The 23,968-nt window shown below is 52.6% G+C and overlaps 10 protein-coding genes across 10 annotated transcripts; 6 read left to right on the top strand and 4 right to left on the bottom strand.

The window, feature by feature from the left end:
• Positions 1–134: 134 nt before the first annotated feature.
• Positions 135–1,166, bottom strand: LAESUDRAFT_648640 (uncharacterized protein; the record flags this gene model as incomplete). Its single annotated transcript, XM_040904121.1, has 3 exons — positions 135–340; positions 401–964; positions 1,016–1,166. 3 exons carry the CDS (start codon positions 1,164–1,166, stop codon positions 135–137), a joined length of 921 nt encoding a protein of 306 aa, XP_040766374.1.
• A 320-nt stretch (positions 1,167–1,486) lies between these two features.
• Positions 1,487–2,440, top strand: LAESUDRAFT_723520 (uncharacterized protein). The gene is made up of 2 exons (XM_040908432.1): positions 1,487–2,014; positions 2,109–2,440. Exons 1-2 carry the CDS (start codon positions 1,716–1,718, stop codon positions 2,248–2,250), a joined length of 441 nt encoding a protein of 146 aa, XP_040766375.1. The 5' UTR covers positions 1,487–1,715; the 3' UTR covers positions 2,251–2,440.
• A 526-nt stretch (positions 2,441–2,966) lies between these two features.
• LAESUDRAFT_735802 (uncharacterized protein) lies at positions 2,967–4,508 on the bottom strand (the record flags this gene model as incomplete). The annotated part of the gene is made up of 9 exons (XM_040910626.1): positions 2,967–2,983; positions 3,047–3,122; positions 3,221–3,389; positions 3,861–3,961; positions 4,055–4,124; positions 4,189–4,259; positions 4,321–4,356; positions 4,414–4,444; positions 4,504–4,508. The coding sequence occupies 9 exons, from the start codon at positions 4,506–4,508 to the stop codon at positions 2,967–2,969; spliced, it is 576 nt and encodes a 191-aa protein (XP_040766376.1).
• A 4,080-nt stretch (positions 4,509–8,588) lies between these two features.
• On the bottom strand, positions 8,589–11,646 carry LAESUDRAFT_648667 (uncharacterized protein; the record flags this gene model as incomplete). Its single annotated transcript, XM_040904123.1, has 10 exons — positions 8,589–8,860; positions 8,919–9,473; positions 9,569–9,665; positions 10,039–10,063; positions 10,409–10,774; positions 10,828–10,889; positions 10,950–11,031; positions 11,086–11,214; positions 11,268–11,417; positions 11,519–11,646. The coding sequence occupies 10 exons, from the start codon at positions 11,644–11,646 to the stop codon at positions 8,589–8,591; spliced, it is 1,866 nt and encodes a 621-aa protein (XP_040766377.1).
• Positions 11,647–11,826: 180 nt separating this feature from the next.
• LAESUDRAFT_723528 (Ndufs2, NADH:ubiquinone oxidoreductase 49 kd subunit) lies at positions 11,827–14,036 on the top strand. Its single transcript, XM_040908433.1, has 12 exons — positions 11,827–12,165; positions 12,227–12,236; positions 12,295–12,373; positions 12,435–12,534; positions 12,590–12,703; positions 12,757–13,148; positions 13,214–13,423; positions 13,478–13,649; positions 13,702–13,703; positions 13,759–13,797; positions 13,853–13,866; positions 13,947–14,036. Exons 1-12 carry the CDS (start codon positions 11,883–11,885, stop codon positions 13,960–13,962), a joined length of 1,431 nt encoding a protein of 476 aa, XP_040766378.1. The 5' UTR covers positions 11,827–11,882; the 3' UTR covers positions 13,963–14,036.
• Positions 13,981–15,288, bottom strand: LAESUDRAFT_723529 (NGG1p interacting factor 3). The gene is made up of 6 exons (XM_040908434.1): positions 15,168–15,288; positions 15,097–15,112; positions 14,993–15,041; positions 14,557–14,933; positions 14,326–14,499; positions 13,981–14,271 (listed from the first exon to the last, which is right to left on the bottom strand). The coding sequence occupies exons 1-6, from the start codon at positions 15,240–15,242 to the stop codon at positions 14,123–14,125; spliced, it is 840 nt and encodes a 279-aa protein (XP_040766379.1). The 5' UTR covers positions 15,243–15,288; the 3' UTR covers positions 13,981–14,122.
• Positions 15,289–15,507: 219 nt separating this feature from the next.
• Positions 15,508–16,158, top strand: LAESUDRAFT_723530 (glutaredoxin). Its single transcript, XM_040908435.1, has 4 exons — positions 15,508–15,562; positions 15,619–15,734; positions 15,792–15,877; positions 15,933–16,158. The coding sequence occupies exons 1-4, from the start codon at positions 15,539–15,541 to the stop codon at positions 16,010–16,012; spliced, it is 306 nt and encodes a 101-aa protein (XP_040766380.1). The 5' UTR covers positions 15,508–15,538; the 3' UTR covers positions 16,013–16,158.
• A 41-nt stretch (positions 16,159–16,199) lies between these two features.
• On the top strand, positions 16,200–17,231 carry LAESUDRAFT_735808 (uncharacterized protein; the record flags this gene model as incomplete). The annotated part of the gene is made up of 6 exons (XM_040910627.1): positions 16,200–16,212; positions 16,367–16,410; positions 16,470–16,580; positions 16,649–17,002; positions 17,067–17,150; positions 17,205–17,231. The coding sequence occupies 6 exons, from the start codon at positions 16,200–16,202 to the stop codon at positions 17,229–17,231; spliced, it is 633 nt and encodes a 210-aa protein (XP_040766381.1).
• Positions 17,232–17,579: 348 nt separating this feature from the next.
• On the top strand, positions 17,580–21,506 carry LAESUDRAFT_648735 (coatomer protein; the record flags this gene model as incomplete). The annotated part of the gene is made up of 20 exons (XM_040904127.1): positions 17,580–17,741; positions 17,803–17,942; positions 17,991–18,012; positions 18,062–18,463; positions 18,525–18,636; positions 18,690–18,837; positions 18,889–19,018; positions 19,078–19,226; positions 19,287–19,675; positions 19,729–19,850; positions 19,902–20,096; positions 20,156–20,269; positions 20,328–20,415; positions 20,474–20,536; positions 20,596–20,741; positions 20,805–20,945; positions 21,005–21,066; positions 21,126–21,250; positions 21,301–21,423; positions 21,478–21,506. 20 exons carry the CDS (start codon positions 17,580–17,582, stop codon positions 21,504–21,506), a joined length of 2,862 nt encoding a protein of 953 aa, XP_040766382.1.
• A 301-nt stretch (positions 21,507–21,807) lies between these two features.
• LAESUDRAFT_735810 (uncharacterized protein) lies at positions 21,808–23,865 on the top strand (the record flags this gene model as incomplete). The annotated part of the gene is made up of 10 exons (XM_040910628.1): positions 21,808–22,031; positions 22,087–22,101; positions 22,160–22,231; positions 22,286–22,450; positions 22,513–22,831; positions 22,882–23,141; positions 23,197–23,487; positions 23,540–23,612; positions 23,664–23,732; positions 23,794–23,865. The coding sequence occupies 10 exons, from the start codon at positions 21,808–21,810 to the stop codon at positions 23,863–23,865; spliced, it is 1,560 nt and encodes a 519-aa protein (XP_040766383.1).
• Between the last annotated feature and the right edge of the window lie 103 nt (positions 23,866–23,968).

Here is a 23,968-nt window from a genome sequence, read left to right on the forward strand (position 1 = left end):
ATCGTTAACATCCTGCAAGCCTGGCGAGGATCTCATACTGGTCGTCTTGTACACGTGAACATTGTCCGTTCGTTCTGCGTTGCTCACGCGTCCGGACGCGCATGACGAGCTTTTGCGAGTGGGCATCTTCGCCTTCAGAACGACTGTGCCGGAGACACGGAAGTCTGTTGCACGGTCGCGGCAGCAACAGCGGAAGCTGCAGCAGCGTGACGCTGCTCTGCGGTGCCGAGCATGAGGGCCTCGTTGACGTGCCTGAGACGTGCGGTCTCTGCCTCCGCCTGCTGGAGCCTCGTCTGCAACTGCTGCTGGGTCATCTCGAGATAGCGAATGTGGGTGGTTGCTGTGACATTATAATCAATCTCTGGGATACCTTCATCAAGTGTAGCATGTCGTGACTTACCGCGATCCAACAAAGAAACCTTGCTCGATTTCTGGTTCGACACCGGCAACGCGTCCTTGAGCCGACGGTATCCGTCTCTCAGCTCATCACGCCTCCGCTGCTCAGACTCGATGCGCTGGCGGCGAATCTCCTCTCGACGCATGTCGTTGTTCGCGGACGTGGACACAGGGTTGAAGTCGTCGTCATCGTCGCTCACGAAATCGTCCGAACCCTTCGCCCGCTTCTTCGGTTGCGACTGCTGGCGCGCAGACGTGCGCATCGGCGTGCCGAGCGGGTTGAAGCGATGCGACCGGGGAACAGCAGCGAGGGAGCCTGGAGGAACAGAAGGGCCAGGGGAGTGAGCGCCGCTTCCACGACGACTACGACCAGACGCGACACTGTCGGATGACAGCTCGCCCGTGCTCAGGTTCGAGAGAGCACCAGGGTAGATGCTAGTCGGAGTGAAGGGACGAGCGGGAGAGGCGGTCGTGTACGACGGGCTAGACGAGTAGGTGTACTCGCTCATGCCGTTCGTGAGGTTGAGCGAGTTGAACCCCAGGCGCGGAGATGAGTCGGCTGCGTGAACTGGTGTCTGTCAGTCGATGAAGGGTGCCACTAAATATAGGTACCACTCACGGCCCATGATCGGGTTGGGGAAGGGCGAGTGCGGGTATTGCAGGTAGTCGAGACCAGCGAGCGCGTCGTAGTTGGCGAAAGATGCAGCGTCCATAAAGTCGGGAGCGGTCCTGGTGTGGTCGAGGACGTGTTCAAGGTGAGCGGTCTCCATTGCAGAATGTGGTGTATAGACGTGTGGTGGTGCGAGTGCGAGTTTCACAGAAGGTGCGTGAGTGTACAGATGTGCGTGTTAATAAATGAGATGGAATAAGCCAGATGCCTAGCAAGAATACAACGTCAGCTATTGTCCGCAAAAATAAAAAGTCGTCAAGGCAGAGACGCACGATGAAAGCACAACAATGTTGACCAGTCGTGAAGAGGATGCAAAGAATACGATGGCAAGAATAACTAAGAAAGGAACCGGCGGGGGAGGGCGGGACGGAAGGGCGGGACGGGGGAGGGGGGAATAGGGAGCTGGGAAGAGAAAGGAGGGACTATATACCCCGAGGGGGGTAGAGAAAGACAGAAGATCAGACGCTGCCTCGTGTGCTAGGGATAACGCCTTGTGACGGAAGGTGACTGATGTCACATTGCCGCTCGCTGGGAAATTACCTCCGTCGTGACATGAAATGGTTCCGCGGCCTTGCTTCCGTGTTCTCATCTCCAGCAAGGGCCGTCTCTCCTTACGGCTTCTGCCCATCGGAGACCCTTTCATCGTCCGATGGCGTCTCCTGCGCAGCGGCTCGACAATCCTCCTTCTCACATCCCGGGCTTGGGTCACTTCGCGGCATCACAGGAGCCTCGCATGGCTCGTCTTCGAGTTCTTGACCTATCCCCAGGATACGTATCATCATCGCCCTTCGCCCAAGTACATTACTTTCATTATGAGCCACTCGCCGCAATGACCCCGCTGATGGTATTGTTCGCGGTGGCGGTTCTGAACTTCGCATACCAGAGTCTGGATAGGCATTCGGTCATACCGTGTAGGCCACCTGGGGTCCACGACGCGGAGGTTTACGGGTGAGTCAACGACGCTCCTGCCCACCTAGTAAGCTAACGTTCATACCAACGGGCGATCAAATCCCAATACCCTTGAATTTACGTACGCATCTAGTCCTGTACCGCCTCAATCGATCGCAACTAGCTTATCTTCATATCACCAGTCTCCATCGCCTGTTAAGGCAAGCGTCCCGACATGCGTTGACCCTGGTCACGTCCCAGAGCCTGGTCAGGTCAGCCATTCAACACAGCGTTAAACTCCCTACGAGAGTATTTCTCATCCCCCGAGAGTTCGGCCAATTGAATGACATTCTTCCTATTTCGAGCAAGCGACGCCTCGTGGCCGGGGACAAATTTCAGCGCCTGCATCGTTGTTTTCATTTCCCGTTGCCGGTCTGCCCGTGCAGGTCCGCGTCTGCGTAAGCCACTTTGTGCGTTCATTCTCCCCTCCTGCCCAGCTCTCTTCTTCCAGATCCCCATCCTTAGTCTCCTTGTGTTGTTCCGATCAATCCTCCACATGCATGCGCAACTCTCGATGTTCTGCCTTCGACTTCTTTTGGATTGAGAAGCCCATGTCATGTGTGGCATTTCACTCGTCACCTCCGTTGAGGAGTCTCTTCACATCGGACGGAGCTATCCGCAAGCTTCGGGACTCACAGCTGCTCCGTTTGCAACAGGATCATCATTGCCGCGGGCGTCTCGCCACTGCCAAAAAAAAAAGGTACGACAGGGAAGACAGTAGATAGGAAAGAAGTAGATTGCAAGCGGTCGATACCGATAGCAGTCGGACGTGGCAAAGTCGTCAGTCGTAAAGTCGTCAGTCGTGAGGTCGTGAGAGTCATGACGGTCGTGATGGACAGAACAGTGGAAAAGCAAAGAGGTACTACTTATGCCGAGCACTCGAAGATAGCGGCGTAGCAAACAGCGGATCAAAAGAGTTAATGAATGGGCTCGGAATAGGCGGGTATTCAGTTCAAGCCTTGTAGTAACCTGTTCCAAGGGCCAGAATGTGACCATAAGGTGCACCGGAACGAAATGTGAAATGGTGCTTACCACCGATCGACGGTGTCAGGCTCGAGTAATGCTGGAGCAGTTTCTCATACCGCCATGTCATGAAGAACATATACATCTGCCGGTCGGAGTTCATCGCAATCATCAGACACTCCGCTTTGTGAATGAAGACCGCGGCGGGGAAGTGGTTCGGTCGGCAAGCGAATGGGCGCTTACCTGGAAGGCGATGTCCACCAGGAGGGCGATAATGAACACCAGGTATAGTGCTGGAAAGCCGGCCTTGCAGAGAATCGAGGGCATCGTCGTGCTACCACCGTAGTCTGCCTCAGCGGAGGCGGGCCACAATTGGTCTCCGTTCGCACACTCCCACTCGAACTTCGATTTCCTGATAATGGCATCGATAGCAAGGATGCGCATTAGTGATGAGGCGTGCATGCATGACGTTGGATCATGTGGAAAAGGTGGTCAAGGTCAAGCTACGAGAAGATCCGACAAGAGCTCAGACGATACCGAGATGGAGTCGGGGGATGCACAGAAGATTACAATCATGATCAGGATCGTTCTCTTCCAGTGGAACAAACGAGGAAGGATGGAGAACGGTGATGCAGCCGATAAACGCCCCACTAGTATCTCGCAGGAGCTACCGTGCACATGAAAATGAATGGTGATGCTGTATGTTCGCAACCTCTATATGTGCACGTTCCTCGAAGGCCAGCTACCAGAATCCGATCGTGGCATAATAGAAGCAAAGGTCGACAAATTGCAGGAGTACTCCAGGCAACGAGAGAATGGAGCATGTCTCAGCGACGGAACGCCGCCGTTGAATGTGATTGTGAGAAAGGGGACGCAGACGCACCCGCGTTGCATCTCGACGATCATCGCGATAGCGCGAATCGCAATAATCACGATCACGAATGGCCAGGCTATCTTGCAGACGCGTGTCCATAAATACGACCGCTATAAATCGTCAATCCGGATTGTCAGTGGACGTTTAAAGCGGTGGGGCTCGATATGAGAGTACACGTCTAAATTTGTAGCAGTAGCACTCACATTGGATAGTGCGAGAACGTTGATAAGTGCAATGAAGGCTACGCCCAAGCCGATGCCACCGTAGATCTGCCTGAAATGTCGACCAAGCCTCGTTAAGCATATATTTTGGACTAAAAATGATCGACGAAGCAAACCATTCGGGGTACGTGAAATAGATGAACTGGCCAAATTCCAATAGGAAGACAGCTCCTGCAATGCTGTAAAGCTGGTTTTAAGGAGTTTTGAGCGACATTCCAAAGAGTGTCGTGATGCTAGCCAGTCCTCACGAGTATGATGATAGCCCAAGCCATAGCACCATGACGCTGTTAGGACGAGATAATCAGCTTGATTTTGGTCGAGACGATCACGACTATGCGTACTAGAGGTAGAACGAGGAGGCAATTATCACACCTAGAGCAGGAGAATGACGTTCAATTGGATGCTTTCGGTCCTTATCGTGATTTGCATACCACATTGTGAGAGCCGCCCTGTAGAAGTGGAGCCGATAGTAAGATAAATATATTCTCGTCGCTTGCTGAACAGCAGCTGCGCAAACGCCAATGTGTCTGTATAGCGGTCTGAAGAGCGTTGGCCGCGGCGACGAGCTGGCGCTGCTGGGAGCAGGAGACAAGGGGCCTGAGAGCGCATCATCGCCGTGGTGTGCAACCTTCTTCCCCTCGAACGTACGTTCACGAGCTCGGAGCGTGACTGATTGTGGCGTGACGTGTGGCGTTGACGTCACACCTCGTCCCGCGTCTGTGACACTCTCACAATCTTCCAGGGCTCGACCAGCAACGTTCTGGCCATCAATGAACGCGGCATCTCATAATCGTTACGGCTTCCTGGTGAGCTGTGAACATTATCGTCGCGTGGAGGATATTTTGACAGGACTACCCACAGGGTCCCCGACACGATGCAGGTCAGACGACCACGGCAACTTGGATTGTGCGCGACGCGCCTCACAAACGCACTTCCATCAAGACGCTCAGAGAGAATACTTACTGCCCGGAGCGTTATCGTCTGCTCATCGCTTTTGACACTAGTTCTCTCGACGAGCTGCACCGGTCCGTGAAAAATGGCGGACGCTATTGCAGGCGTCTCGCTCATCTGATGGGGTATCTGTACGTTTCCAGCAATGTTGATCGTCCTTCTCTCCCAGTCGTCATAACGCCAGATCCGACGATTTGAATACAAGTGTGATAGTCAAAGTACACTCCAGCCTCCAGGTGAAGAGTAGCAAGCGCTATGGGCCTGAGAGAATCAGACTGTCTTCATGTCCCGTGGTCCGAGAGCGCTGGACTTTGCTCGAGCGGTTCCGAACTTGTAAGCCGTTATGCTTGGTGTCTGACCTGCCAATTGATTTCCCATCGAGAGTATGACTGCCTCATGTCCTCTACTGCTACATCGCGCCCCCTTGGCGCTCGTGAGAAGGCGCTCATTTCCGATGTTCGCTTTGCATCCGAACGGGTGCCGTGTTCCTAGTAGATGTTCTCCCCTCTTGGGCCAGAATCGATGTAGAAGCAGTGGTAATCAATCTTCTATCTGACATTCGCAGATAGCGGAGAGCATACTTCTTTTACTGTATGGAATCTCGGCTCCAAGACAGCAAATGACCATGAATCGACCGTCTTCCTGCGCCCTTAGCTGAAGTTATCCGCAGATGCTGTAATGCAACCTATTCTAGTTGTCCCGATACTGCCAACGGGATTTTTCACAAACCCCAGAGTGAAGTGCACTACCCTCCTTTCCGTATCACCGTCTTACAAAACTGCAGCCGGAGCTTCTTCCCTGATAGTATGATTGGTGTCCAAACCATCGCTCTGCCACGGTGAAGGTCAAGTCGGACTCAGAGGTCTCGAGGATGCTTCTCGGTCTCCCTATTCCCCAGTAGGACTCAAATGAATTAATAACTGCAAAAGTCTGAATGGTCCGTGAGTTCTTTTATGAAACCATCCATGACTGCGTTCTCGAGCTTCTGTGCTACTGAATTAGCCGTCCTGTTGGTGTCCGCATGTTGATTTGAGGAGCTGCCCTATTGGTCATTAAACTCACGCTGGTAAGCTTCGAGTTTTTTTAGTAAGGTCTTGTCTTTTCTCGCGAACATGTTTTATGAAGCTGAGTTCGCATCCATGCTGAGATTTGCTTGAGATCGCCGAGGCTATCACTGCTCCAAAGTTGTCCATCTTGGTGCGCAATTCCCATCTGCAGCTCAGACCCCCATAACTCCGGGAAGGTTTGACCACATATCGAGGGACTTCGGCGTCCCGGAAAGGGTATGTGCGAGCTCCGTACGGATTTTCCAAATCCCTCGAGCCCTGACCTAGATCCTTACACACAGCCTGCATAGATTTATTTTTCCACGGGAAACCTGATGCAAAAATGGTGAAAATATCTTATGTCTGGATATGGAAATAGTTTGGAAATTGGGCGGAGACAATTAAATTATGTTACGATTGTTTTACCGAAACGTATCAGCAATAGTGAAACTATTTCCCAAAGGAAAATATTTCAGTCCAAAAATATGTGATACTGATATGTTTCGGTGAAGCAATTGTAACATAATTCAATTGTCTCCACCTGATTTCCAAACTATTTCCATATCCAGACTTAAGATATTTTCATCATTTTCCCATCAGGTTTCCCGTGGAAAAATAAATCTGTGCAGGCTGTGACAGCAGTTTCGCCGTGTGGGTTCCCATTTGACTTGTAAAGGCATCCTTGGTCATCAATCCTGTGCAACTTCATCTGCGTGGTGCCGTGTCATCTCCCTGCTCATGATGGCGGCGCTGCCCAATAGACGGGTCATTTATACCCCCCAAGCCTTATCGTGCTACCTAAACATAGCATAGCGCAGCGTTGGCCGGCGTAGCGTGCGCTGACGATCGCAGTTCTGAGTCATCAAGTTGAAGCGCGTCTGGACGTGCCGGAACTCGCCCACTGTACGCCGACTTGTTTCTGCGAACTATCTATTCCTCAAAAGGAATGGGAGCAGGGCAATCAATTTAGCTGAAGCCTAAGCGCGAAGACCGATGCAGGTATCTTGGAGATAATTCAACCACCAACACCCATCCTGTCGCCCCACTTCCAGTTGGCTCACATGGCGCGGAAGGTTGCATCAATAGCTGTATATGTCATGTATGGGCATGTTGCCGTCGTCATCCGTATCGACGAAGTCTGACTCAGATCACCCCAGAATAGAGCAGTGCGGACGAACGATGGGAGACTTTGTACCTTCAACTCCGCTGGGCCATCTAGAAGTCCCACGACGATCCCCAATATATATTGAAACCGCATCCTATCTTCATCGCTGCTCGTCAGCAAGCGTGCTACTTTTACTGGTTCAGAAGCCACGCAAGGAAGATATGTCCATATAAGACTGACCGGTCGTCGGGGTGACACTGTCACCGACGTCCCGCCATACCGCGTACCCCAGCACGGACGACTAGGCAGATTAGCGTCATGCTGGTCATCATGGATCGTCGATATTCTTCGAGTAGCCAGGCGTTGCAGCCCAGGTCTCATGGGCAGCTACCATATGGATTTTCTTTTCAGATCGAGCCGCACAAATATCATCCCGGCTCCCATATCGCGACTGGCCATGTTCGTACCTTCGTGCCTTCGCTCTTGTCGCTCCATGCCGCTGCAGAGTTCAGCCCTCCGTGCTGCATTCCATGCTGGCCAACGCATGAATGGGATATCGTCTTCTCATCTCTGCGAGCTTCGCATTCCGTCTACCGCTGGCCTCGTCGACCGGAAAGAAAAAAACGAGCCTCCAAGGTTGCTTTGAACAGCTTATGGTGAGAATAATCGTATACAACACCTATTGATAATACAACCACGTAGATAGACATCTGAAACCAGATCATGCTAGAGATGACTGAACGGATGTGATAGGGACTGGCAATACGTAGTCTTCTGTTTTCTACAAGAATGTTCGTATGTGAAGCAACAGCCGAAGACGCAGGAGGAAAAGGCAAAGAATGGGGACACCGGCACATGCACGCATGAGTAACGTCCCAATGATCACCACCTCCACTGGTTCGAGTTCGACAGGATGACTCTAAGCGAGACAGCATTTTTGCTAGAAAAGGCACGCCTCGAACGACCAGCGATGAGCGAGTTCGGTAGGTAGATCATCTCTTCAAAGGGGACGAGGATAATGCGGGTCTTGCTACACACCAGCCTGCAGCATCGAGCAACAGGATTCTGACGACAGTCGAAGTGCGGATCGATTTTTGCAAGAGTGTTGGGAGACGGATGGCGATGCGCGCACCCGGCGCTGTGTACCGTCTCCAGCATCTGAAGTTTGACCAACAGACTCCGGCCCATCATCGAAGAAACCAGCCTTCCTGCGCCTTCCATCCAAGAATATACGCCACACTTGCCTGAAGTAGTGTCGAATGCCTCGCTGAAGAATGTAGAGAATATGAGGAAAAAGAATTTGGGTGGAGCGATTGGGTTGTTCATTGAAGAAATGAGTTTGGATTGTAACAAGATGAAGGGATAGGGGAGCAGTGTCCGTGACAGGGCGTTAAGGCATCGTGATGTCGTGTTATCAATAGTCCTTCTCCGATGCGGACGGACTGGACTCGCTCGGAGGTTCCTGTCCAGCGACGGAGGTAAGGCGGTGCGCTTGCTGTGAATCTTCGGGCGGAGGAGACAGCGGACGAGCGTCCATGTTGACCTGGCCCGGAGAGGGCGTGTTCGCAACACCGAGCGAAATCTTCTCGTTAAGAGCGCGCAATCGCTGCACCTCCTGCTCCACTTGAGCGAGGCGGGCCTGCAACTGCCTGTTCTGCTTTTCCAACGATACAATATGATTCGTCGCTAATCATATCGGACGTTATCAGCGATATATCTCCTGAGGAGAGGCAACACGACTGACCGCGTTCCAGAAGAGAAACCTTGGAACTTTTCTGGTTTGACACCGGCAAGACCTCCTTCAATCTCGCATATCCATCCCGGAGCTCGTCCCGACGTCTCTGCTCTGCCTCTATCCTCTGGCGGCGCGTCGCCTCCTTCCTCGTGTTCGCAAGTGACTCGGCCATGGCAACACCCATGATGTCGTCGTCGTCTGAAAATGATCGACCTCGGCTTCTACGTCCAGTAGATGAGCTCGTGGGAGACGGAGTCGGATTGTAGCGCAATGAATGGCGGTGAACAAGCGAATTGGCGCGCGACGACGACGGTGAGCCCGTAAGAGAGCTGTTGCGCGAGTGATGGTAGATCCCGTCCGCGGACGTGTCCGATCCGGAGACGGGAGGGGAGAGAGGGTCATACATATTGGGTGACGACGGGGGAGGTGAGCCCGAAAGAGGCATCACGCCATGAGGCGGGGAAGCGTTGTACACGGGGGCGGCGTAATGCGCCTGGGGAGGCATCATGTTGAGGGAACGCTGATAGTGCATCGCTTGCTGCAGGTCTGTCTCTGACAACTGGCCTGGAGTCATACAATGAAGTATGGTAACAATGCGACGGGCGGGTGTATCAGATCTCCATTGACCGCTGAGATGAAGACAAAACACGAGCACCCACGAGGAGGAGGGCCGGGATGCACGACCTGATGGTACGGCATCTGCTGCTGATACATGAGGTAGGTCGAGTCCTCTTCTTGGGCATACATTGGGTAGTTCTGGATGAAATTTTGCTGCTCGTCAACGGGGTGGGCGTGCGGGTCCATTTGGGGTCGTGTCGCTATCGTCTGTTTCGTTGCGTGAAGAGAGGCGGAATAAAAGGGAAAGGGAAACGGAAAGGAAAAGAAAAAAGACGGAGGGAGGGGACGAAACGAAGGAAACAATGAGAAGAAATCCCAAAACCCCCAGTGGCGGATTCTCAGTTACGTCCAGGACAGACCCGAGTCCGAGTGCCCGCCCGTGTTCACCTCGACGCATTTCTGGGGTTCGCACGCTCCTCGAGGCTCCGGCGTCTCCCGCACCCAATTCGGCCCCTTGTTGACTCGAGCTCACGACAAAGTCCCGTTGTCCTCGACGACCACGCAGGAACACACTCGTTGTGTACGCACCCACTGTGCTCACATGCATGCAGACAACATCCCCTGCTACGGACAGCACAGCACCGACCTGCGGTTGCACCCATCTGCTACTATCACAGCGATCACACCCATCGTCTGATCGCGTCGTACGGCCGCCTATTGGGGTTATCCGCCAAATCCGCCAAGCTCTGCACAGCGGCGGCGGCGGCGACGAGAGCTGACATAGCCATCGACAGCGAAGCATAGCAGTCGGTCATGCAGTGAGCTTGCGCAGAATCTCAGGCCAAGTTGAGCGGCGACACGCATTCTATTGTACATCTGTCGTATTCGGACTGGTGCCCGATAAGCAAACATGGAATGACAACTATAGCACATAACGTTACGGTGGTATAATGCCGTCAGCGTCAATTCCCGCCGGCCTTGCATTCTCGCTTCCGTGAGCGCCTTGAGGACGTACGTCTTCCTCGTCGTGCTCGTCCAGAAAGCCCGGCGGCCCGGCCATCATAGCCTCCTCTTCCTCCGCCAGCCCGGTATAGCCAGAACCACTGCCTCTCCTCCGTGTCCCGCCACCGTTGGAGTGCCAGGAAGGCTGGTGTCGCGTTCTGTCCATGCAACCGCCGAAGAATGCGATAATGTCGCTGAAGGCGAAAAACGATATGCGTGGGATCTGCTCGAAACCTCGGAGTTCGAGGACGTAACGATTGTAGAACGTTCCCACTAGGATGTACAGCATGAATAATGTTGTCAATCTATGCAGCATAAGTAATCAGTATCGAAGCGATGTATTTGACAATTGGCGTACATCGCGGCAAGGACTGTCACGAATCCTATTCTTCCAGTCTTCTCGTGGGTAGGACAAGCTACCTACCATGAGAATCAGCATCAAAGGCTAATGTGTGTGAAAGTCTGGATGCAGTTACTGACATGGCTTCTCCACTCGATGAAAAAGGAACATGCATCCACATCCGATGGAGGTAATTGTGCGACCAATTCGGGTTGGCCTAAGCTCATGTTTATATACCATGACTGAGCTAACAGTTATGACGCACCAGCGCCGAACACAGAAGTATCGCAAGTGAACCGAACGACGGTAGAGGCAGTCATAGTATCGGCGCCAGGGCAGCGAGAACCACCTGTCATCAAGAGCGTTGGATGACCGTTCTGAACCACTAGAGTGGAATTTGTATTCCTACCGGTGTATGCTCATCAATGAATGTACATAAGTTTTGTTGATCAACTCACCCGATGGAGAAGTCTCCGCGCTCGTGGCGAGAGAACCCACCGACAATCGCAGGGTCGTCTACTTTGATCGCCCACATATCTGAAACGACTGGCTTGCAGACGTTCAATACGAACTCATAGCCGCCTGGCGACTTGAATCTGTAATCAGTACTAGAGGACTGGCATAAATTAATTCAATTCTGGACGTGATACTACATTTTACTGTGAAACACGGCGAAGTGAACCATCCTTGTGCCTATAAGCGGACGTACCTTGACTTAAGAGAGCTCAGGTCATAGTAGTCATCGCCATCACGAGCGGTGCAAGGCTGGTCGTCGGCCGTTGCGGTACGGGTGGCGGCAAGCAGCGTAAGGACAGTACGTAGATAAAAGGTCTTCATGCCGCCCGATGCTAGAAAGTAACAAGCACTGAGCAGCGAGTGGGCAAGCAAAGAGCGGTTACGCGTCTGAGATTCAAACGCATCCAATGCGGCAAAAAGCGCGCCGTGCGCGGGAGAGTCACGGGACCGTGACTGCAAGCTACCAAATTTGGCGCTAGCCCCGCGTCAAATGGAAACGGTCCCGTTTGGCACCGACAACGTCGTCGACGACAGACTCGCATCTACGCACGGCGACGATGGCTTCCACGCTCTTCCGCCGCCAGCTCGCGCGAGCGTCGCGCCTGCCCCGCGCTGCATCCACCTCCGCATCGTTGCTGGGTCGCCGCCACCTCTCAAGCACCTCTTCCGCGTCCCAGCCTGAGACTACGGCCACCGATTCCCCCGCTGCCGCCTCCCAGAAGAGGTCGGTGAAAACTCTGTTCGATCTGCATACTGTGGAGGACCTCCATGGAATGCCCGCCTCTGAGATTCTGGCGGAGACGGGCACGAGAAGGGACACGCAAATGAGACATTTCACTGGTAAGTGGTTCGTTTGCTCCTATCGCCGCCTGGCCGTGCTGATGGGCATGTTGGGCCTCAGTAAACTTTGGGTGAGATGCCCTATACTTTCTCTCGTGCTTCTGGCGTGCGAAATTGATCGTGATATAGTCCTCAGCATCCTGCTGCCCACGGTGTGCTTCGGTTGATTCTTGAGCTGAACGGAGAGGAGGTTTTGCGTGCGGATCCGGTAAGCTCACAGTAGCCTTATCACTTCTGTAAATTATTCATTATAATCCTTCTTATACCAGCATGTCGGCCTCCTTCATCGTGGGACAGAAAAGCTCATTGAATACAAGACCTACACGCAAGCCCTTCCGTACTTCGATCGGCTCGACTATGTGTCTATGAGTACGTCGTTCCGCCTGACCAGGTCACGCGATCGTATTGAATTCGGCCCTGTCAGTGACAAATGAGCTGTGCTACACTCTTGCCGTCGAGAAGTTGTTGAACATTGAGGTGCCGGAACGTGCAAAGTGGATCCGAACATTATTCGGAGAGATCACTCGTATTCTCAACCGTGCGTATCACCGTCTGCCCTCTCCAATCATCGCTCTGATCGCTACGATGCAGACCTCATGGCGATCCTCACGCACACTATGGACGTTGGTGCACTGACACCCTTTCTGTGGGGCTTCGAGGAGCGAGAAAAGCTAATGGAGTTCTACGAGCGCGTTTCCGGTGCTCGTCTGCACGCAGCATACGTCCGTCCTGGCGGTGTCGCATTTGACCTTCCGCACGGGCTACTGGAGGATATCTTCCAGTGGGCGACTCAGTTTGGTTCGCGGGTGGATGAGATTGAGGAGGTCGTAACGGGTAACCGTATCTGGAAGGAGCGGACGATCGGCGTCGGCGTTGTCACGGCGAAGGAGGCGCTCGATTATAGCTTCAGCGGTGTTATGCTGCGAGGTAGCGGTGTCCCATGGGACGTCAGGAAGGTCGCTCCATACGACAAGTACGCCGAGGTAGAGTTTTTCGCTAGTTGTGAACCTCTTAAGTGCAACGTCCTGAACACTTTATGCTCTGTCAGGTCGAGTTCGACATACCTGTCGGCAAGAGTGGAGACTGCTATGACCGATACCTCTGTCGAGTGCAGGAGATGCGCGAATCGCTTCGGATCATTCATCAGTGTCTGAATAAGATGCCTACCGGAGCGTACAAGATCGACGATTACAAGCTTTCCCCTCCTCCTCGCGCGTCGATGAAGGAGAGCATGGAGTCGTTAATCCACCACTTCAAGGTCTCTGAACGCTCCCCCATCTCCTTTCGCATTTTCTGATGCAGTGTGCAACAGCTGTTCAGCGAGGGCTACTCTGTCCCTCCAGGCGAGACGTACAGTGCCATTGAGGCGCCCAAGGGCGAGATGGGCGTATACCTCGTCTCTGATGGTACAAACCGCCCGTACCGCTGCAAGATACGCGCGCCTGGCTTCGCCCACTTGGCAGGTGCAGATATGATGATGAGACGTGAGTTTGCTTCGCGCTCGACGAACAAGTACTGACTCTGGACGCTCTTTAGATGTGAGCGACGATCAATAGATACTGTATAACCGGGACTGACATCTGATTCCCTCAGCATTTCCTTGCAGATGTTGTTGCCATTATTGGAACTATGGTGCGTGAATCCTGCTGTCCTGTATACCTACTCTGGCTGACGATCTATGAAATAGGATCTTGTATTTGGGTGCGTACCCTCAATATTATGATCAGAACAGGATCAGTCTAATATTTACTCCCCCCCTTATCACATCACATGTATCGCAGCGAGGTCGACCGATGAACAAATGTATTCTAGAGTGTCGTCACTTTCATCGATTACCTTGCCACCTGCCACCTCCTTGAAGTGATGTGAGACAACGTCCCAGGCAGCTTCTGAGTATACGAACGTGATACAGCTCTCGGGAGTCCACGATGTCCGCCTCCATCAATTACGGGCTGATCTACACAATTCGCAGAGGATGACAGTCTTGGCTACTGATATGTACCTGTAAAGGCTCTGGTAGGCCTGTATGCGCCTCGAACGCCAATTCTTGAGTCAGTTTTTCCGCCAACACACGCAGATATCCTCGTTCGGTGTTGGTGTGGCCACCTACAAATGGTTTGTTCGCATGAGATCAGGCGACGTATCGGCAAAGCAGCTCACATAAAATAATATTTCGGCCGCTTGCTACTGCCGCAAGAACGTCGTGATGTTGCATTTCGCCTGTGAAATACACATCAGCATCGACGCCATCGATCATCGATCCTCCGCTGCCAGCGCAAACCGCAACGGATTCGACGTCAATTAGATCTCGCGTCGTTGTATATGCCACCTGAACTACAGCGAGGTTGTTGGTTCATGCATAAATAGTACGCATTCACAATGATCGCTTACCGTGGTCCAAGCCCAAGTGGCTCTTCACCCTCCTAATCAACTCCTGCATGTTAATCGGCTCTTCGAACTTCAGGATTCGCCCAGCGCCACCCATACCCTCGCTGTCCGCATCGCCGATATACTGAACGCATCCCTCCTTAGGAACGAGTTGGTTGTTCAGTCCCAGGCAGAGCCAGTCATTGATGCCTCCTGTGACGGAGTCCAGGGCAGTATGAGGGCAGTAGACCGAAATACCTGCTGTAGCACAGCGGAGAAGGGATGTCTGCAGAGGGTTGGCGAGGGTGAGGGATGAGAGTGGCTTGAAGATGATTGGGTGGTAGGAAATAATGCATAGCGTCGGCGAGCTGAGGGCCTCGAAGAGCACGTCGTGGGTAAGACTTCAGAAGCAAAAATTAGAGCGTTCTCATGACTTGCTGTTATTACCACGAGAACTCACTCAATCGTTAGGAGCACACGATTTGCATTGGTGCGCGGGACGGGGGGCTCTGTGCGTGTCACTCAGGATGATACGGCCAGCGAGCCGACTGATTTCTAGCTAACCAAGCAGCAAGCCCACCTACATAGGAGTGGCACATCAGAGCTTACACGGACATTTCTCCGGGGGTACATACATTGTCCCACTTTTCTGCGAGACGCAGCGGAGCGATGCGCTCCATGGCCCTGCAAACGTTGCGCATAATGGTCATGGCGGATAAAGATATGATTTGGGATTGTCCTCGGAAAGGCAGGCGGAAAGGCAGGGGTACAAGAAAGGAATACTCACGTGATGAATGAGGAATGATTAATGAAACGCCAAAGTCGTGTAATCGGCGGTTCAAAGCTGACAAGACGTCGATGCTTCCCCGACTATATAGAGCCTTCGCTTCGACCACCACTTCCCTGCTGTACTCTACTGCTTCTGACCCAGTAAGCCTCGCGAGATTTCTCCGTCGAGACGGCTACTCCATCTTCCTCCAACCCTTCTGCCTACCAGCGTAAAGTCATGGCTGCTAAGGATCTCGTTGAGGTGTGTGTCTTTGCTGCCGAGCTTCCATTGTGTGCTGATTCATACATCCCTCGCAGTCGACCATTTCTGGCAACCAGATTGCCATCTTCTCTAAGAGCTGGTGCCCATACTGCAAGCGTGCGAAGCAACTCCTCACCACGAAGTTCCCGGGCGTCCCTACGAAGATCCTTGAGTGAGTAGCAGTTGACAGTCCTCCATTGATCGTAGAATTCATGAGTGGGATGGCTAGGCTCGACGAGCTTGATGAAGGAAGCAGCATGCAGGCCTACCTCGCCCAGAAGACTGGCCAGAGGACTGTCCCCAACATCTTCATCAGTGAGCTAGGCATACTCTTTTTCTGACTGCAACGGTTGACATCCCTCATGCATAGACCAGAAGCATGTTGGCGGCTGTGATGACGTGGTGAGTCTCGACTCCAGTGGCAAGCTAGCGGGTCTCGTTGGGGCGTGAGCAGCTCTGTGTCTTTTCGTGGCCGGGAGAAACTTTTGACGTTCACTATCGCCGCTATATAGTACTTTTTCCCCATCACGGTTGTAGACTCTGGATTAGTTGTTGTGCAATACCCTTTTGACGGACAATATTTGATTGTGCGCGAGTACATAAGATTAAAGGCGCAGGCCCAAGGAAAAAGCGGTCGATGGGTGGACCTTGTCAGCGTGGGTCGGGGATGTGCAGCCCATGCCCGAAGAATGATTAACATGTAAGCACGTGATGGTCGGGCAAATGTGATCGAGATCCAGGGCTGCGTCTCGCCACCCTATTCGCAAGCTGTAGTCTGTCACTCCTGGAAGATGTCGGCGCAAGCACTTCAGGAGGACCAGCTCCTCGAACTTCTTCTGCAGTTGAAAGTAAGTGAGATTGATGTGCAGTGGAAACGTAGTGACGTATTCATGCTGCAAGAGTACAGAAAACAACGCCAGAACAAGCTAGAACAATACTCAACAGTCAACCGCAGATCGCATATGCCCTTATGGCAGTTATGGTTAACATAAACGCCGTCAACATGGACATCGTCCAGGTGAGCCGTCCATGCATCTGGCCATCGAGGTCTTGTGTAAACGTACGATCATACCATCACATGAGCAGAAGACGTTGGCAACGTATGGCGCATTTTCTGGAGCTGCATCAACATCTCAGACCGCACCACCTGCGCCACCATCGAATGTCCCGCCAGTGCCAGCAATTCTTCCGCATCTAGTGCCACAGCCTCCTCATCGTGGCGGCACACCGACATACCCTCCACACCCTCAGCCTTCTGCCTATCCTACGCAGGGATACCCAGCCCCACACCCCAGTCAACACATGAACACTTACAGCGCTCCGCCTCCTGGCCCTCAACCGCAAATTCCAGGCCTCGGGGCATATCCACAGCCGCTGCAGGCCCCGGCTGGTATGCCTTCGCTGCCGCCTGCATTGGCTAATATACCCGACGAGCAGAAGGTACGTTTCCTGCTAAGGTTCGAACGCTGTTTCTTGACAGGCAACGGTGATACGCGCATTTTAGGCCCTCATCATGCGCGTGGTGACAATGTCTCGAGACGAGATCTTCCAACTCCCGTACGCTGAACGAGAGAATATTATCAAGCTGGTGTGTTCATTCCTCTCGAAACTACGATGCATCATCTGACTCTAAACGTGGCAGAGGGCCACTCTTGGATTGCCGACATGACATTTCATGTCTACAATGAGGTATACATCCCGAGAATGGGAACCGTATGAGATGAGAAGGTGTTTACCTAGTTTTGGCACGCTTATGGACACCGTGCTCCGTTCCACTTGCCAGCTTTGTATGCGCGCCCATTGTCAGTGCTTCCTTGAGGCTTGTATTATTAGCCTCAAGGGCGTGTGTGTTACAGTTCTCATGGGCTCTAGAAACGATCGTTCATTCACCTGGGCAGAGCGCGGACGTGGCCACCGGTGCATTGGCGCCGGTAGAATATGATTACTACGTTTAGCAACTTGGATTGTTACTTCGTTTACGGTCTCAACCTGCTACCCATCGGTCTTGCCCATCACCATGACCCCCGCCGAAGTGTCATGTTATACCATCGTCTACGAGGACAGCACCGAGTCCCCGTCCACGCAGGAACTGCGCTCGGCGTTGCAGAAGGGCTCAGATGAGGTCAAACTGGACACGTTGCGCAAGATCATTGTCTCGACAATCAATGGGAACCCGCAAGTACGCGCCTGCCTCCTGTATCCTTAGTGTGTCGGTGTGCTGAGTAGAAATATGGATATAGCCGCAATTGCTCATGCCCATCATACAATATGTCATGCCGTCACGGAACAAGCAGCTCAAGAAGTTGTTGCACTTCTACTGGGAGGTCTGCCCGAAGTATGACGACAATGGAAAGCTGAAGCAGGAGATGATTCTTGTTGTGTACGTGGCTTCAGCTCCATCAATCAAGCAGTACTTAATTTCTCCCAGTAACGCGATTCGGAATGACCTGGTAAGTACAGATGCCTTGAGCAAATGAAGTCGATTGACGCGTCCTGCAGCAACATCCCAACGAATACATCCGCGGCGCGACACTCCGATTCCTGCAGAAGATCTCCAAGGATGTGGAGCTTCTCGAACCTCTCATGCCAACCTGCCGCTCCTGCCTCGAGCACCGACACTCCTACGTCCGCAAGAACGCCGTATTTGCCGTGTACACTATCTATCGCCAGTTCGAACACCTGGTACCCGATGCGCCTGAGCTCATCCAGACGTTCCTCGCTGCAGAGTCAGACGCGACATGCAAGCGGAACGCGTTCGTGTTCCTGGCGAACTGTGCAATGCCGAAGGCGGTGGAGTATATCATGCAGGTGTTCGATCAGATCCCTGCTATGGATGAGTTGCTACAAATGAGCATCATTGAGGTCATCAGGCAGGATTGCAAGAAGGATACTGCGCATAGGGTGAGTGTGTCTCCGTGAACTACTATCGCGGGGTGGATGGTGAACTCGCTCCACCGCACAGGCGCGGTACATCATTCTGATTTCTGAGCTTCTCAATGCATCGTCACATGCAGTCAAGTACGAAGCAGCGACGACCTTGACGTCTCTGACGCAGAACCCTGCTGCTGTTAAGGGTGCGTATGTTCCCTCACAAGTCCGCACCTCTGCTGAGACAATGTTCCTACAGCGGCGGCGTCATGTTATATCCAGCTCATCACAAAAGAGTCGGATAACAATGCGAAACTCATCGTTCTTGATCGTCTTGATAATTTGCGCTCGAAACATGGCCATGTCTTGGATGCGTTGGTCATGGACATCCTGCAGATTCTGTCGAGGTGCGTTGAGCAAGGACGTCCTCAGCTACAAAGTTGACGTCGCATGACCAGTGCCGACCTCGAAGTCCGCCGCAAAGCCATAGGCATCGTCTTAAGCATGACCACAAGCAGAAATGTGGAGGAGGTCGTCTTGTTCCTCAAGAAACAACTGCAAAGGACACAAGAGCAGGAATTCGAGAAGGTCGGTGGATTCGACTGCAGCACATATACTGTGTATTCTGACAATGTGCTCGTGTGAAGGCACCGGAGTACAGACAACTTCTCGTCCAATCCATTCACATCTGTGCTGTGAAATTCTCTGAAGTGGCTGCGAGTGTGGTCCACGCCTTGATGGACTTCCTCGGTGACTCGAACAATCCGTCAGCACTCGATGTCGTTGCGTTTGTCAGGTGCATATATGCGTGTTGTCTATATTGTTGCGTTCGCGGTTGAATGCAGACTCACCACAGGGAGGTTGTTGAGAAATTCCCGCCGTTGCGCAAGACCATCTGTGAGAAGCTGACACAGACTCTTAACGAGATCAAGTCTGGCAAGGTGTATCGCGGAGTGCTTTGGATTCTCGGCGAATACACCGAGGATGTTGCAGAGATCCAGGGCATTTTCCGTGAGCTCCGCAAGGTGCTCGGCGAGATTCCCATTCTGGCGTCCGAGCAGCGACTGCTGGAGGAAGCCAGCGAGGAGGACAGCGAGGAAAAGAAGGATGAAGTTGAACTGAAATCGGAAGGCGGAAAGCCGAAGGTTTTGGCGGATGGTACATATGCGACGGAGACGGCATTTACGAGTATGTCGAACGCGCGTCTGGAGGCTGTGAAGGCGGCAGCGAAGCCACCTCTGCGAAGTGGGTGATCAGTGTGTTCTCTCTGTCGAAGTCTCGCTGATTGTTGGTGCAAGCTCTGATCCTGGGCGGCGACTTCTTTACCGGCTCTGTTCTGGCATCTGCATTGACGAAGCTTGTTCTGCGCTACGATGAGGTTGGAAGCGATCGCAAGAAAGCCAATGCACTCAAGGCAGAGGTACCGTCATCTGTTGAATTCAATGGTATGCAACTGACTAACGGTTCATAGGCAATGCTCATCATGGCATCTGTCATCCGCGTTGGACAGTCAAAGTTCGTCACCGTGCCGATCGACGAGGATTCGAGCGAGCGCATCATGAACTGCATACAGACGCTGAGCGAGTTGAAGGAGAAGCCCGTTGTGCACCAAATGTTTCTCGAGAACACCAGGACGGCTTTTTCGAAAATGCTACAAGCTCAGGAAGTGCGTATAATTTATCTTTCTCACTAACGATCGTTGTTTGACATGTTCTATTACTGCAGAAAAAGGCCGCTGAGAAGAAGGAACAGGAGAGCGCAAAGGAGAAGATCGTTCAAGTCGATGACCTTCTGACTTTCCGCCAGTTCTCGAAGAAAACCGCAGATGACGTGATTGACGTATGCACCTCCATCAGACACTGTTACACAGATCAAACTAATCATCATATGAATATAGGACGTGGAAGATGTGGGTCGTGCAACTGGAGCTGGCGAAATTCATGAAGACTTCATCTCCAACCTGAGCCGGATCTCGCAACTTACTGGTACGGCTATCATTTCTCTTTCCCTGACTGCGCTTCATTTGTAATGTACCATCCATAGGCTTCTCAGACCCTATATATGCCGAGGCGTATGTCAAGGTACACGGCTTCGACATCCTGCTAGGTAAGTGACAGTGTCTGATCCGAAGCGAAATCAATCATGTAGATATGGAAATCATGCAGATGTACTGTTGGTCAACCAGACCGCAGATACGCTTCAAAACCTGTGCCTGGATTTTGCGACATTGGGCGATCTCAAGCTCGTGGAACGTCCGTCGACGTACACTATCGCACCGCACAGTTTTCAGAGCATCAAAGCGACCATCAAGGTATAGTACGCTATCTGATAACGGCACAGCCCTCTGATGACTGAAACACGTCTTTCTATCTAGGTATCGTCCACGGAGACTGGCGTCATATTCGGCAGTATTCTCTGGGAAGGCCCCGGAATGTCGGAGCAGTGCGTTATTCTAAACGATATTCACATCGACATTATGGACTATATCAAGCCGGCGTATTGCACCGAGGCACAGGTGCGTTTGCCTGTTACTCGGCTTACCTTGTGGATCTCGCTCAACCCGGAGTGTTCCAGTTCCGGAGCATGTGGACAGAGTTCGAGTGGGAAAATCGGGTGAACGTTACGACGTCAATATCGTACGTACCATCTCCATATACAAAGCGAGTCGATGAGCTTACTCAAGAAATTGTCGCAGCGATCCCCGAGAATACTTGCACCATGTCATGAAGGCGACGAACATGTCGTGTTTGACGCCCGAGGGCGCCGTCTCGGGGGATTGCGACTTCTTATCGGCGAACATGTTCGCCCGCAGTTTGTTCGGTAAGCATACTCCTCTCCGAGGCGGTCTAGCGCTAATGAAAATTTGTCAGGCGAGGATGCTCTGGCGAACCTTAGCGTGGAGCGGACAGAGGCTGGGACTATCACTGGGCACGTCCGGATACGAAGCAAGACGCAGGGCATCGCGCTGTCGCTGGGTGACAGGATTACCATGGGTAGGTGTTATCATGATTGAAAGTGCACCCGCGCTGACCACGGCATTATCATAGCTCAAAAAGAGAATAAGCCTCCTGCATAGGCTGCCGGATGATATGTCAGAGCTTGTTGTATTTATTGGCTGGTGTTTAGACAAGTGCGGACACAGTTTTCAACCCGGGCTGCAATGTGTGAGATGATGGAGCGCGAATGAGTGCTCCGGTGGCAGTACGTGCGAATGCATGGTTGCGCCCAAAAATCGAGCAGATCTGATCGCGCGTCCCTGGAACGCGCTAAGATATGGGCGGGACTTCCATCATGAGGCAGCACGTCCATGTGCACGCGATATAATATGCAGAGACAGCGGCAAGTATGCCCGTCCAAGTTCGGTCCCTCCCTCCACGATGTCTTCCCGCCATAGCGTCTCGCTGGAGGAGAAGGAGAAGGCGTCTGTCGGCGACTCGACAGATGCCGTTGAACTCACGGGGCGCCCGGACGACGCGGCCATCGTCAAGAGCTATGGTCGCTTTGGTCCTATCGTCGAGCGGCTTTTTGCCCATGGCGTCGAGATGAGAGGGGTCGAGCGCGTGCTCGAGCATGAGCGGTCAACGAAGAACCAATACAACAAGTGAGTTGATCGAGCGGGCTCGTGTGCACGCATGTACTGATGGCAACGTCGGAAGCTTCTTGATGTGGTGGTTAGTAGATTCATCTGTAATGTGCAGGATGGTGCTAAAGCAGCCTCTCCACGTGCAGTTCCGTCAATTGTGTACTAACGACGATTCCGATTGGTATCTTGGCTCAGGAATACTACACTTTGACCCTCCCGTGAGTGATAAATACCATTGGACCCGGCCAATCGCACTAAACACACGCATATAGTCACGCCATTGCTACCATTATGTGTTTCGGTGCTCTGGGTGCTCTTACAGTGGCATTCACCAGCACTCTCGGACCCAAGACTGGCCTCCGGACTATGATCATCACCCGATATAGCTCAGGCTATGCAGGTGGGATCATTTACTCCATTCTGAACATCCTCACGCAGTGAGTGTCGGTATATGCGCTATTCTGCCTCCGTTGAACGAACTGGTCACTCGATCAAATAGGCTTGGCTTCTCTGTGACTGCAGTCATCCTTGGCGGCGAGACGCTCGCATCCATCAATCCAGGGACACTCCCGCTCGTGGTCGGTATCATCATTGTTGCCGTGTGCAGTTTGGTACCCTGCTTCATCGGCTATGAGATGGTCCACATATACGAGCGGTATGCGTGGATTATCATGTCCATCGTAATGCTATTTCTGTGGGGCCTCGGAGGGCATGCTGGCTTTGATATAAAGACGCAGAAGGTTCATGAAGATACCGGTCGGGCCCTTTCCTCAAACATTCTGAGCTTTGGCGGCATCATATTCGGTTCGTTCTCTGGGGTATGTTATCATATGTTCTCTCCCGTCTTGATTTGACATGAGCGAATTAGTGGGCACCCGTTGCTGCAGATTACAATTGTAGGCTCCCCGCGGAGACATCCAGCGTCAAGGTGTTCCTTCTCACCTTCTTCGGGCTATTCATTCCAATATGCTTCGTCGAGATCCTTGGTGCAGCTCTTATGACGATTGGTGATCCTGCCTTCGCAGACGTCATCGAAGCGGGCGATACTGGTGGCATTCTCTCCCAAACGCTCTCGCCTTGGAAAGGGGGAGGAAAATTCATCCTCGTCCTCCTCGCCTTTTCTGTTGTGTATGTTCTTCTCGTCTATGTGCTCCTCGTGAAAGACTTACGAAGAGGCCACCAGTGCGAACAACATACCGAACACCTACTCTGCTGGAATCTCCGTCCAGGCACTCGGACGACCTTTTGCGGCAGTCCCACGATTCATCTGGGTGTTTCTCGCGTTCGTTACATACACCGTTGCAGGCGTTGCAGGCCGCGAGCATTTTTCTGCAATCCTGTCAAATTTCCTTAGCATACTAAGCTACTGGACGGCATTCTTCATCGTTATTGTTGCCGAGGAGCACTTTATCTTCAGGAGGAAGAATGGCCCGCTTGGTGGTTACAACCTAGATGATTACGATACGCCAAGCAAGTGCGTGGTGGTGCTCATGCTGGTGTACCATCTACTGACGTGCATCGGCCAGGCTCCCTCTCGGTGTTGCTGGCATCCTGGCGGGATGTTGCGGTGTCGCAGGGGCTGTCATTGGAATGTGCCAGGCAGGTGTACCGATCAGTAACCTTGTGACTTTTCCTCATGCCTGCCTCTAGGTGTGGTACACAGGGCCGCTTGGGAAGGCCGCCGGCACTCCTACCTACGGCGCCGACTTGGGCTTCGAGGTATGTTCCAAAGTTGACGTTCTGCTTATCGAACTATGAGTGCTTACAGACCCTCCCACAGCTTGCCGCTGGTTTTGCAGCAGTGACCTTCCCTCCATTACGATGGTTGGAAATACATTTCACAGGAAGGTAACACTCATTGATGATTCACGATTGATGACTAGATGGCAATCTTTGTACTGTCGTAATGGTGTAATGATTCATTTTGGCTCCAATTCATTCCTGTGCGCGCAGCG

This window comes from Laetiporus sulphureus (assembly GCF_001632365.1).
Source record: "Laetiporus sulphureus 93-53 unplaced genomic scaffold LAESUscaffold_10, whole genome shotgun sequence".
NCBI classification, from domain to species: domain Eukaryota; kingdom Fungi; phylum Basidiomycota; class Agaricomycetes; order Polyporales; family Laetiporaceae; genus Laetiporus; species Laetiporus sulphureus.